Here is a 14,111-nt window from a genome sequence, read left to right as displayed (position 1 = left end):
GAGAGACGTCATAAGAGTTGCGACGGCTGATCGATATTACAATGCTCCACTTTGAGACGCTTTATTAATGTTACACGTTGCCGCCCTCCCCCCTCCGAACAATCGTGCGGCGAACGCGTAAACAACTCCGTTTGCCCGGCAGGAAATTTCGTGAAATCTAATTTCGGAGTCTAACCCGATTTCGTCGGAAAAAGAAAAGCAGCCGACTCTGTATAGTCGGGAAATCCGCGCAGAATCGGGTCGTAGGTGTGATGTTTCAAGCACACCCGCCCGAACGGGTGGGTCCCACTTTGGCTTTCTCTTCAACGTTTCCAGCGGCAGATTTGTCCGCTTTTTACTTCACGTCGGAATTGAGCAAATACGTGAAACACAGTCGGAGTATTTATACTTTTCAAGTGTGAGTATGAAGAATTGCGCGCGCTCGAGCTACTTCAGACGCCGTCCTCGTTTTCTATTTTCCCTCCTTGTTTCATTGAATTTCACCGCGGCTGTGAAAACGGACCGATGCAAAAAACGGTGTATGGAGATGAGATGAAGATAAGATGATTGAGGAAGAACGAGGTCTTCGACTCGCGCGGAACCCGTATCGCTCGGATCCCGCGAAAGTACACTGATTGCATTAATCCAGACTCTCGTTCCCATTCGCGACTAATCAAGCTTCTCGTTTTCGTTTCCAGACGTGGCGGCGTCGGTGGAGGTTCACTTCGAGAACAAAGACGGCGGATTCTTCCTGAAGCACACGCCGCGCCAGTACTATCCAGCTCGCACGGACTCGGCGCCGGCGATCTCGACGTCGTCCACCAGCAGCAGCGGCGGCAACGGCAACGGCAACAACAACAACAACAACAACAACAACAACAACAACAACAGCAACAACAACAATAACAACAACAACAACAACAACAACAACAATGGCCCGAGCACGGCGCCGTCGCCGCCGCCAGGCTCGGTCCTCTCGATCGACAAGTTCACCGTCTTCCAGACGAGCGAGCCGGTGTCGGTGAGGGCCACGTATGGGCCCTTCAGCACGAAGCAGACCGTACCGGCGCGTTACATCGTCCCCGATCCGCTGGACGCGCTTCCCGGCCCGGAGACGCGGCGCAACCTCACCGCCGCGACGATCATCGACGCGCAGGAACTCGGCGCTCGCCATCTCGACATGTCAGCCCATCTGGTGGGTAACAGCGTGCCGCGCGACTCGCCGGTGCTCAGGGTGCTCTTCCACGCCGGCAGCGAGGCCGGGGGTAGGCGTCAGCTGCTGTTGGCGCGGCATCAGCGGGTCTGCGTGGTGCTGCACGCCAGCCTGGCGAGTCCGCTGAGGAACAACCCGGCGAGCAGGAGCAACGGCCGCGGCGGTTACTCTTCCTCGTCGTCGTCGTCCTCCTCCTTCTCGTCGTCCTCGTCGTCATCGTCGTCCTCCTCCTCATCTTCCACGTTGACGGCAGCGTGCAGCCCCGACGGCGAGAACGGCGTGTGTCTCGCGCAGATCACTATACCGGCCAGTTGGTGGGCTCCGTTGCCGCCGCCCGACGCCTCCGGCCGTGTCAAGGTCGCCAAGAGTCTGCCGCGCTTGATCCAGGTCGCTTACTCCGTGCTGGAGCCCCGCACGGAGGAGGGGGCGCCGCTTGGCGGCGGCGGCGGCGGCGGCGGCGGCAGTTCAGGCGCCGACGGCGGCTCGGGCTTCTGCAGGCCCAGGGTGCAGATTCAGCCGGTCACCCCGTTGGGTCAAGTACCTTTGGCGCCGAACAAGGCGGATTACAAGGAGCTGAGGGCGGACGACCTGCTGACGCTGCTGGTGCCCCACGGCCCGCTTTATCCGAGGTCTCGACTCTACGTGCCGGCCTTCCTGCACTCCACCAAGGAGACGGACCTGCGGCAGGAGCGGTTGCCGTTGGTCATCGCCGTTTACATCAGGTACGTCTTCGAAATCTCTTCGGAGATCTTTGGTTGTCAAGGTAGTCGGGGTTCTTTCGCATCAAAGTCGGTGGCGCGTCGTGATTGGTTCCGTTTAATGAGAAAACGGAGGGTTTCCTCGTAAAATTGTCCCCGCCGCGGACCACCCTGCGTTTTCGACGTAACAGTTTAAGACGTGGAGTGAAATACGATCGCATGTCGATCTCTCCCGTTTCCGTTTCCGACCCGACTAACGAACGCGTTGGAGACAGGGGAGCGTGGTGGGTCTCCTGGAGATTTTCAGTCGCTGCCAATTGGGATTGATGCTCGGGTCAAACACGCGATGAGAGCCGGCGAATGAACGGCGATTAGCGTCGATGGCAAGCCGGCCTCGCAACATACCGCTCTCTCAACCGCGGCCGAACGTACAATTGAACATCCGCGAGATCAAACCGCGACGTTTCCGCTCGGCTTTCCTCCGTTCTTTCCGCCAAGAGGCGCTCTCGAGGGCCGTCGTCGTCGTCGTCGTCGTCGTCGTCGTCGTCGTTGTCGTTCCATAGGGTTCGCGGAAATTCCCTAATTGGACGAATTGCCGAGCGAACGAGGTCGAAGTTATAAACCTGTCCTTGTTGTTAGCAAGCTCTCGGAAGTTCCGCGGCGACTAACGCGGTGGCTGCGAATAGCCATGAGAGAGAGTGAGAGAGAGAGAGAGAGAGAGAGAGAGAGAGAGAGAGAGAGAGAGAGAGAGAGAGAGGAGAGAGAGAGAGAGAGAGAGAGAGAGAGAGAGAGTAGTCGACCAATCCGCGTGAGAAACGCGTCGTTGACTTTGTATAACACGGTGCTCGCGAGTGTACAACCGGCTGACTGTCGGGACACTCGGCCAACCACGTCGGGGATAATCGCGAAATGCTTGTACCGACACATTTCACATGCCAGATGCCGAGGTTTCCGCGGAGTAATGACGTGTCGTGTGCGCGAGGGTGACTTATGGCGGGGCGGGGGACGGGAGGCTGCAGAAGTCGCGGAAACACATATCGATATGTCGTCCGTCCGTAATAGACGACGCGCACGTCCTACGCACGTAGCTCGCGATACATAATTAAAGAGGGTTATTACTCACTCCCGCGCGCATTATCGCTCCAAGAGCACTCACAGCTCGCGAGTCGCGAGATCCCTCCGGATGATTGAAGACTGCGTTTTCCTCCCGTCGATTCGATCAGAAGTCGCGCCGAGATCCCGATGAGAAGCCGCTCTCAGACTCGCCGCTTACAAGTAAACCTCGGGAAACGTCAGACGCCGATTTGTTTCCAATTTCTTATAGTTATTTTTTACATCAAAGTATGAAGAAATCTGTTATCATTTTTAGCTTAAATTAATTTTCTCAATTTCTTCAAAATTTTTCAAGTTTTGCACAAGTACACTATACGTATTTTATACATATTTAAAACAATATTTCTTAAAAATATATATATCTGATTTGTCGAAACTTGCACACACATGCTTGCAGACGCCGATTATGAGTCAGAACATGAATTTTGTAAAATTCAAAATGGCGGATCTAATATGGCTGACGTCATTGTTGAAAAAGTGTTCAGTAGTTTTACGCTACATTCGACGTTGGGTAATCTTTCGGCTCACTATCCAACAATGAGCAACAAGCTCATTGTAACGTCAAAATCTGGTGAAAAATGAACAAAAAAAGAAGAAAAAAAATTTTGCAGAAGAGTAAACTGTCGTTACCCAACGACGTTGAATGTAGCGTAAAATTGAACACTTTTTCAACAATGACGTCAGCCATATTAGATCCGCTATTTTGAATTTTACAAAATGGTTCTGATTCATAATCGGCGAAATGTGCGTGCAAGTTTCAACAAATCAGATATATATATTTTTAAGAAAAGTTTTAAATATCTATAAAATGGTGTACTTGTGCCTGTGTATTTCGAAAAATTTCGAAAAAATTGAAAAAATTAATTTAAGCAAAAAATGATAACAGATTTCTTCATATTTTGACATAAAAAATAACTATAAAAAATTGAAAACAAATCGGCGTCTGACGTTTCCCTCTGAGGTTTACTTGTCAGAACCTTCATCGATTTTCACTCGAGTTCGCGTTATTTCGAAATCTCATTCTCATTCCGGTAACTTATTCCTGCTCCGGTTACATTCAGTGCGGAATGCGTCGCGTGTGAAAAATAAACGCATGTGGGAGTGGGACACGCTTGGAGTATGTGCATTTTGCCAGTATAAATATTTAAAAAGTGCAGATACCGCGCTGAACGTTTCCGCACGGCTCTGTCCGACTCTAACGTAAAGTGAAAATGAAAAAAAAAGAGCGAGGAAAACACATTGGACAGATCGAATGGGACGTGTTTGGGTTTTCCGCTTCGAGTCGCGCGCGTTTCGAGCGCGTTCACTTCTGACCCGAATCATGCGTACGTTTTCCCCGGTAGAATCCATCATTTTTCGTCGGCAGATCACACAGCCTGGGGCTGATCTCAATCAGATATATCAGAAACGTTCCACGCGAGTGTGCTGTCACGATATCGCGATCAAAGATACACGCGCCGTGTCTTCATACGATACGGTCCCGCAACTTCGCGAGAACGGAACGCGGAATTTCATTCGGCCGTTTTTCCGCGCACGTGCCGATTTTTCTCGCGCGCGTCCCCCGTCGCGGGCGTTCGAGCCGCTTTCATCGATGATGCACGATGACGATGATTGTATTTACAGAGTAATGCTGTCAAGTCGCTGAGGAGGCGCACGTTTGCGAAGCCACGGGATCTGCGGAATCGCGGAATGCGCGCGCGTGCGAGCGATCTTTTATCCGACCGGCCGAAACGCCGTGCGACGACAACGCGCGCTCGATATGAGCGCCGGGCTATCGATAGTCGGACTCATTGCGCCGAAGAGGTCGCGGGTTATCCGGATTATCTCCACAATTTCCAGAAAGCGATTTTAAAACGCGCACTTGGCGTTTGCGCGCGCGTCTTCGGGGGGTTAGCCTTGGCGCTCGGGAATTTTACGCGGATTAACGAGATGTAGCGCGCCGCCGCCGGCATTTCTGCTGAAAAACTGAGTCGCAGCAGTTCAGATAAGAGAGGAGGGAGAGAGCAGCGAGCGTGCGTTGTTTGTACCGTATTCTTCCGTCGTCAATACGCGGATAATTGCGAAATGCGCGCGAGCCCGCGAGGATTTTTCCGGCCGGCGCCGCTATTTTTTATACGTCGACCTCGCGCTGCGCGATCCGCGCCGTAGCCGTCGCCGTCGCCGCGAGACTGACGTGCGCGCACAATAGGAACGTCAGCGGTATATTAGAGTGTAAATCGGCGGGGTCGGACGGGGGCAGCGCGCCGCGTAATTCGCAAACGCGCTTTATGGAGATCGGCCGGCAACATCAAAGGCGCGCGTCGCGGAGAAAAGCGGCGAAAGTTTCCCCCTGCAGCCGCTCGACTCGGCAATTTATTTTTGCAATCTCGGCCGGCTCCCTCTCTCACCCTCCTACCCTCTCTCTCGAGTCTACGCGCAGCGATGATAGCGCGACACCGGGCGGAATAAGTTGGTTAAACCAACTGTGAAGGTTCGGCGAAGTTGACCGGCGAACGCGAACGCTCCGTCGCGCGACATTGTCTCGCGTTAGCGACACACACGATCGTCTCGATGAAATCTTCAGACCACCGCGATATCGAGAGCGCGCGCCGGGGCTTCCTCCCCCTCCGCTCTCCAGCGTCGCCCTCTTTGCTTCGCCAGCGTTATTTTATTCGGCGAAAGTGATGCGGTCATTCGCGGAGAAGCACACACAGCCGTCCGAGTCGGTTAAGCGCTTTAAGCGCGAATTACTCCGCGGAAACGCCCCTCCCGGCGAGGAGAGAGACGCTCCCCTCCCGGCGAGTCGAGGCGAGCGAACATTTTCTCCGCGCGTTAAAGAGCTTGCCGAGAGCTAATCGTACCCTTTGTCCGTGTCCGGGGGCTTTACGCCGCTTTTTTATGTCTCGCAACCTTAATCTAAGTCTCTCGCCGAGCCGCGTTAAACTGTAGATTTCCTGCGCCCGCCTGTTAAGCCGCGCTCTACTCGCCGACCAAAGGTCGCTGCTCTCCCTCTCCCCCCCCCCTCCCGCGCTCTTTCTGCTTTTCGCTCGCTGCGTTATTCCATCGCGCAGCTGTTGTACAAGAGGTGTCCCAGGTACCGTTGGCGCTCTTTTTCTCCCTCGGCCGCAGATTCTGACACTCGGCGTTACAAAGAAAGCGCCGTCCTCGTCGCTTTCGCGGACGGCCGCTGATACCCGCGCTCGGTGTTTTTAGATGAAAAATTTCAAGTGTCTGACGAGACGGGACGCTTAATAATTCCTTTCCTCGCTCTTGAAGGCTCGCGAATTCGCCGCGACCCTTTGCGCTTTTCGTGCCGCCCCTCGCGCTCCGCTCTCTCGATTCGCGATTTAAGAAGCCGCCTCGCGATTGGAGCGCGCGTGAAAGGTCGACGCGACGACACATCGACGAGGGCGGATTCCAAGGGGAGATTCGCCGCCCCCCTTCCCTCCCCTATCTGGTCGGGCGAAATTCGTCGCGCTGCTTTCGTGAGAAAAGCAGCTCTTCGATTCGGGAGCGATATCCCGCAGCGCCTTAACGAATTTATCTACACAACGCGCATCGATCGGCGGCCCGCGCGACAGGAATTTGTAATTAGAGAACCATCTCCCTCCCCCGCGGGAGAACGTTTCTCAAAATTCCTCCCGGAGTGTTCGCGTACATAAACACGCGCGCGTACGCGCGATGTTACCGCCGGCCCCGCGAATAGCTTCATTCGCACGCGCGCACGGCCGTTCGTGTGTGCCATGTGGGTCGATCGCGAACGCGATCGGGGAGAGCGAGAGAGAGAGAGAGAGAGAGTGACGGGGAGGGTGGGGGGGAGGGGGGCTCTCGAGAACCGGCGGTCATTGAATAAACGGTAGCCGCGGCGAGCGACATCGATCATTCGTCAACTACGCGGAGCGGCGGCGCATATTCGAGAGAGATATATCCGCTCGATAGAGCCGCTTTCGGCATCGGCGATTTGTATGTAAATGCGAGATGGGCTCGCGGAAATAACTCGATCCGAACTTGTAATTGGCTCGCCCGACACTCGCCCAGGCATTCCGAGCGCCGTTTAACGGCGGCCGAGTGCCCACCCCTTTCGTGTCGCCCGTCCCGCTAATTCCACCCCCGTCCCGGAGTGGCCGTGGTCGCGCTCGCGAGAGGAGAAAATTTCTCAGGATTTCGCCGGGAGCGCCGGGAGACACCGAAACGGCGAGATTTCGACTCGCAACACGTGGGTATATTGCGCCCCACCGTTGCCGTGACACCGATCGGAAGTCCTTTGCAGTCGAAGTAATATCACGGAATGTCGCGCTTTTTAGGCGCGAGGAAGCCGATGTATTTCCATGGAGCGAGAATCCTGCCGACTGTTAATTTCGGTGAATGGAAGGGTGAGAGAGAGAGAGAGAGAGAGAGAGAGAGAGAGAGAGAGAGAGAGAGAGAAGTACGTGAAACACTTTGAGTATTCACGCGGTCTGAATGCCGATACCTGTAAAATGCGCGAGTGTTTCGCATGTTCTCATGATCGATTCTAACGTAAAATAGAAAGTGGCAAGACTGAGGAAAATCGAGTCGCAGCGTTATGCTTTTAACCCGCGAGCTCGCGTCGATTTCCCCGAGCAAAGTTCCTCTTTTCTTCGGGAAATCAGTCTGAATCCCAATTAGATTCCCAAGGAATTGTCTACGTGAGCGACAAACGATTCCATCAGGCGATTTCAACTTGGTTGAGCGATATTCGCGGAATTACCGCGGCTTCTTCTTGTCGATAGAGTCCCTTCAAGCTCGTCAACGCGGAAATCCGTCTTTCTCTCCCCGACCGGAAAACTCGCCGAGAGATTTTTAGTTCTAAGCAGCCGGAGATGGACAAATGTTTGGCCGATTTACCGTTTGTCGACGGAAGCGGAGAAGGTGCGAGTGAGTACAAGGAAGAAAGAGAAAGAAAGAGAGGGAGAGAGAGAGAAAGAGAGAGAGAGAGAGAGAGAGAGAGAGAAAGAGCGCGCGCGGGATCGAATTCTGTTTGTTTTCGCCAACGTAAATTTTCACTTAGCACTTCGCCGAGCGATTCGCGGTGTTACGCAAGCAGGACCAAACCGATGTTTCGCGTTCATCCTACGAGTCTCTTTTTCTACTTGTCTTTTTTTTTTTCTTGTCGCCATCGTTTTCCCGCAGCTTAATTTACTTCCGACGCGGTTTAATTTAATTAAGATTCGGATCCGTCGAAACAATTAAGAGCGGAGATATGTAAATTAATCGTCGGAAGTGAGAGCGAACTGCCGCGTGCGCGGAGACGGTAATTGCGCTTGTTTTTGTTAAACGCTTAAATTGCACGCCCGACGCGAGCCTGAGAGCGAACGGGTTTCTTCCTCGGATATACGAAACGCGCATCTGCCGTTTAGTACGATTGCGGAGAACAAAGTTAACACGCGTTGTATATACCGCCTCTCTCTCTCTCTCTCTCTCTCTCTCTCTCTCTCTCTCTCTCTCTCTCTCTCTCTCTCTCTCTCTCTGTCTCTTCCCATCGCGGAATGTGTCTCGGTATGCGCCCGCGAGCGCAAACCGCCGTATGTTATAACATTTGACGCCGGTGGAATTTTGCAGACGAGACATGAGCGAAAATCCTAAATTCGCCGGTTCCCACGACGAGATAATCTGAAATTTCGTCCGCGTGCCACCGGACGCGTTTAATACACACGTCGCGCGTATAAAGTTCCCCCGGCTGCTAAGAAGACGCGAGCCTGCCAAAACAATCGACGCGTGCGGTCCTCAGCAACTTGTTCCGCAAGAATAAATGCTTCTTCAGACCCCTGCACGGAGAAAACGTTAATAAACGAGCGTCCGCAGCGTTAAGGATAAGCGCGAGAATAAGCAAAGGCAGCGGCTATTACGGTATATAAAGCGTTATATCCGGTCGATCCTTCAAGTTGGACGGAACTTACAGGATTAACGTGGAATCGAGGAATTTCGGAGCGGCCGACAAATCGCTGGACGGGCCTCTGCTGCACGATACGCGAATTGATTTCCGCGGCCAAATTAGTCCCATCGCCATCGCCATCGCCATCGCTAGCCCCTCGAGCGGTTCGACGCTTCGAGAGAGATCTGACGTTTCTCCGTTATTAATCGATGAACATTTGTCGCGTCGCGTGATGGCGGCGGCGGCGGCGGCGGCGGCGGGGATTTCTCTCACTTGACCGCAATTGCTTCCAGCCGACGTGACGTTCGCGTCTCGACGGGGATATTCGCGCGGCTGGCAAGCGCACGCAACAAATCAGACTTCGCTTTAGAGAGAGAGAGAGAGCGACGTGCCGCGGGAATATTTTATAGCCCGGCTCGAGGAACGTCGCTGAAAATGCAACGTACGTTTCCGCGCTTTGAGTGCGCTCTGGCTCCGATTTGATCCGGGAGACGCGCGTTATTGCGAGGGGGGAGGGCGGGAGGGCGGATACGTACGTTTACGGCGGCTCGATAAGAGAAATGACGACGACGCCGCGCCGGCGACGGCCTCGTTTCTCACCCCCTCTGGACGGGGAGGGACAAATTGAGTTATCATGGGGCACAGCGGTGGCCTCTTTTAAATACGAATTAGCCGCGACCGCGAGAAGCAGGAGGAGGCTTCGACTTCGGCAAGTGTGCGCCCCGGGAACTTGAAGAGGCAATATCCGGTGCCGCTCGTCGGCAACTATACGGCACAATCCCCCGAAGTTTCGTATTAGCCACTCGCTGCACTTTTCCATCCTCGCGCTCGCGAGATCCGCTTAACCGACGGCGACGTTCCTTCGCGCTCCCGCGCACTCTTGAAAATTCTCGTTTCAGCTTTGAATTAAGAACGACCTCGGAGGAAGAGAAAGAAGCTCTCTCTCTCTCTCTCTCTCTCTCTCTCTCTCTCTCTCTCTCGAGGAGATACGCCGAGCCGGAGCGATGACGCGGAGAGGCGCGAGCTTTAAATAAGTTATATCGTTCACGCTCGCGATAGTAGCGTGCGACTTTCCGGCGTCGAGTCCGTTTTGGAACAACGCGGTGTGGAAGGCGTTTTTCAACGACCAACTATTGGGATGCATATAGAGGGCAAGAGAGAAGGAGAGAGGAGGAGAGGATTTAAAAGTCGCATTCGACGGTCAGTTTCAACAAAAGATACGCCGGTACCTTTGCGCCGCGAAGTAACGGCGGGTCGACGCAACTCGAGATATTTTCGCGGTGCATGGTTTAAGACATCGGCTGTCAAGTGCTTTCCGTCCGATTATCTCCAGTGCTCAACTGGAACTTGAGTCACCAAACACGCGACGGACGAGTGCCAATCGCGATGCGTATACATCCGTTGGTTCGTTTAATTGGCTCCTCTATTATTGGCCGATGTTTTAATTTGTTGTGTTTAATGTGCCATAGACTACGTTTGACTCATCCTTTTCACTCTTTTATATTTATTTGTATAATTATGTATATTATACAATTATTACTGTATCAATAACTGTTACAATATCATTTTATAATGATTGTCAAATCAATAAGAGACACGGCAATATTGTAAACGACGCCATCACTGACGATGGCACTCCTCTTGGCAATCGACGCGTTAACAATTTTTGTCACATTCTCTTTCCTCGGAGATGCATCTCTCGGAGACGTCTTCGATAATCCGAAACCTCTCTTTCTCTCTCCTTCTTTGCTTGGTCGCGTGCACTTGCGAGTGGGATTATCGAAGGCTCATATCGTCGTATCATCGCAACGACGACGTACGCAACGACTCGCCACCGCCGACGCCGGCGCCGGCGGATAATTGCGATGCGTCGCGGCGGCGTCGGACAGACGCGTGTTTCTTCAGGTCGACCCCGTGACCCGGTCACGTAACTGGAGCGTGAGTGGTTCTTTTCGCGCGCGCGAACGAACGAGCGAACGAATGAACAAACGAGTGAACGAACGAACGAAGGAACGAGCGAGCGAGCGAACGAGCGAGCGAGCGAACGAGCGAGCGAGCGACTCCGACGTTTCCGCGATGATGAGGAAAACGTCCTTCGCGCTCGCGAGAGATATGGCCTCATTCCCGTCCGACGTTACCGGCGCTACTACCGACGAAGACAAACGACGCCGTCGCGAATTTTCCGTCTGGATACGCGCTCGCGCCAATTCGTCCGTCCGTCGTGATTCCGCGCCGCGAAATTTTCCGCGCGCGTTACTCGGGACTCCTGGGGATCGAAGAGAGTTACGCAGCCGCATTTGTCACGTTACTGTCTGACGATCCCCCCCCTCCCCTCCCCTCCCCTCCCCGCCCTCACCCGCCGACTCTGCCGAGTGCGACTTTTAACCCGCGCTCTGCACCGCACAACGACCCGGAAATGATTCCTTCTTCTTTTTATCGGCCAACGAGAGCGCTCGTCTATTATGTAGCCCGGCTAGTTAGTCGAGCTGCGGATTAAAATTCTATCGAAGCAAAGGCGCTTAAGATTAACTCGAGATTCATCCATTTTCCACGCTCGGGAACTCGTAGGAAGTTCTCCTTCGCGCTTTCTCTCTCTCTCTCTCTCTCTCTCTCTTTCTCTCTCTCTCTTCCTCCCTGTTTTGCCTGCGAAACGGAAAAAAGTGGACACTTAAATCCCTTTAATATTACATATCGATCGACTCTTCCCTCGTTGCCGCAACGAATTATTGACTTGGCGTGCGTCCGGGGGTGAGTCCTCGACGCGGCGCCTCCCTCCGAGAAGCAGTATCCGCCGTCGCGTCCGCGAAATCCGACCATTCGCGGATTCTCGCCGGAAGTGCGATAAAGCGCAAAGTGCGAATTCGCGACGAGAGTTCGCTGCATTATTGAGCGGCGCAAGTACTCGTAATTGCAACGCGACGGGCAACACCATCGCCACGCGCTGTTATTGCGGTGACAACCAAGGACTGGTGCTCAAAGCGGTACAATGGACGCGGAGGAATAGTAGTCCTCGATCGACGAGACGCGTCCGTCCGATCGAAAGGCAATCCGATTGCCACCCTCGACTAAAGACAACCCGATTGCCACCCTCGACTAAAGACAACCGCCACGCCGGGACCGCGCGGGGGTTAATTGGACGCGGCGGGAGACGGGGCGAAGTTGACGAGCGGCAACTCGAGCGCGCTATTGCGAGTCTACACTTGCAACATCCGATGGACATTATCGGTCGAGCCCCGTCGGTGAGCAGCATCGCGCTGATATCGCGCTGGCTGATAACGGCATCGGAGTAAATGGAAGCTTGAACGCAGGATCGATGAGGAATCGGCGTTCTCTTGTTGTTGTTATTGTTACTTTTATCGTCGATACCGGTAACTAATAGCAGCACGTAGAGTGGTCCGCGTCGACCGTCGAGGGGGATGTTTAACGATCACTACGAATCAGCCGGCTCGATCGTTCCACTTTTCGCCGGACGGAACGGAATGAGCTGTGCCGTTGTTAGCCTTTTATTTTCCTCTTCCGGTTTCCTCCTCCTTCTCCTCCTCTTCATCGCCTCCGCGCATTCACGAAGTTTATTTGTTGTGAACCGGCGAGATACTTGGGGCGAAAGAGGATATTGTTATTTATGAAAAAGAGGAAGAGACAGAGAGAGAGAGAGAGAGAGAGAGAGAGGAGAGGGGGGTGGAGGGTTATTATTAGACGCGCTTCTTCGTTTGTTCGCGAAATTGTGTAAGTATTAGTTATCCGCTTACATTCGCAGGAAGGCGGATAGTTTGTTGCGAATCCGCGGGGCGGGGGGAGGTCGGGGAAGGCGCGGCAAGTGTGCTCTCGACGATGTCGTTAGAGCTCGACGAGGGCAATGGGTCTCGCAGCCGAAGGACTGTACGTTTGTACATTTTTAATGACGAGAGAACGGCGGCTAATAATAAAACGCACGTGAAAAGAAAGAGCGCGGAAAGAGGTGCTCGATCGATACGACGTGATACGAGTAATGGAAGTGCCGCGTCGCAGCGGCGTTCCTCGCGTAAGTCTTCGCCCGGAAGAAACACCGCTGAAACTTTATACGTGACTTGTATATTATCCTGGGCGCGACTTCTTTTTGTTATTTTGTCGCCTTTGGCGCCTTCGCCGGCTATATTTTATAATCTATCACCCTCGAGGCGCGCGCGCGCGCATGCGGAACTTCCGAGCGCCGGACGGTTTTGAATACACGCGATCGGAAACTTTGGAAGGTTCGGTCTAATTATTCAATTTATCGCGGATTTTAAATGCAGTGTTCACTTCCGGAGTAATCTTGGCGTCGTAGCGTTCAGTTTCGCTTTGGTATGTTTAGCTCAGGTGTGCTTTAATCGCAGTAAATTTATCGCAGATTTTCTCCCCTTCTTTCTCGATTCTTCCTTCTTCCCTTTTTCTTTCTTTTATTTTGTACCTTTTGTCTCGTCAAACGGGTTATCGGTCTATGAATAAATAAAAGAATAATTTTCACACCCGCGTACGCATCAGGACCGCGAAGTGACCTCGGAGAGAGATCGTGGAAGATCACGAGAGATGGTCGTGCGGCTGAAAATTTCTCCGAGTCAGCTGCGAGGCGAGACGTGAACTCTTCTCGCTCGTCTCCAATTCGATTTTGATGAGTGCTTTGCACAAACAATAACAAGGCATCGATCGGAGCGCGTTATCAGCGGCTTGTCAAAATCTAACGCCGATATTTACATGCCGAAATGATTATTCAACGAGATCGGTATGAGGAACAGATATCTATGTCGTTAATAATACTATCGAATGTTTCGCGTCGACTCTAATAGCGTTTCCATTTCGCGCGAATCGTATCGCGACATCGAATACAATTAAGATCAATTTTCATGAACCGGTGTAACCTGTGTTAACCTGTCGTTAACAAATCGTCCCGAGCAATCTCCGTCCTGGCCGAAATTAATGGGCACGGCCGGCGCTGTATACATTAGCCACGTCGTCAAAAATAAGTTTTAATAATTAATCTCAAAGTTGGGCCAATGATAAACGAGGATGCCGCGCGACGGGCAAGTTTGCCGATATTTTAAATACTCTTTCTAGTAACTTCCGAAGCGAGGAGAGACGCTGAAAGGACTCTGTCTGTAATATTATACGGCGCTCAACTTGCAACTACCACCATAAAATTGATGAAAAGGGCGCGTAAAATTCACGACAAAAGCGGCCAAGTTAAACGGACTCTCAATAAGATTCTCGGACATTTCCGACT

The 14,111-nt window shown here is 52.9% G+C and overlaps 1 protein-coding gene across 3 annotated transcripts in view; it reads left to right on the top strand.

Annotated features, from left to right (window-relative positions):
• Positions 1–14,111, top strand: part of dtn (transmembrane protein 132C dtn) — a 127,599-nt gene that overhangs the window by 90,621 nt on the left and 22,867 nt on the right. For all 3 annotated transcript variants that reach the window (XM_025306725.1, XM_019840662.2, XM_019840661.2), the window contains exon 3: positions 678–1,914. In XM_025306725.1, the coding sequence (XP_025162510.1) occupies positions 678–1,914 (1,237 nt within the window). The remainder of the gene's footprint in view (positions 1–677; positions 1,915–14,111) is intronic.

The sequence above is a fragment of the Harpegnathos saltator genome, unplaced genomic scaffold, assembly GCF_003227715.2.
Source record: "Harpegnathos saltator strain DR-91 unplaced genomic scaffold, Hsal_v8.6 scaffold8, whole genome shotgun sequence".
NCBI classification, from domain to species: domain Eukaryota; kingdom Metazoa; phylum Arthropoda; class Insecta; order Hymenoptera; family Formicidae; genus Harpegnathos; species Harpegnathos saltator.
This window is presented reverse-complemented; position numbering and strand designations above follow the sequence as displayed.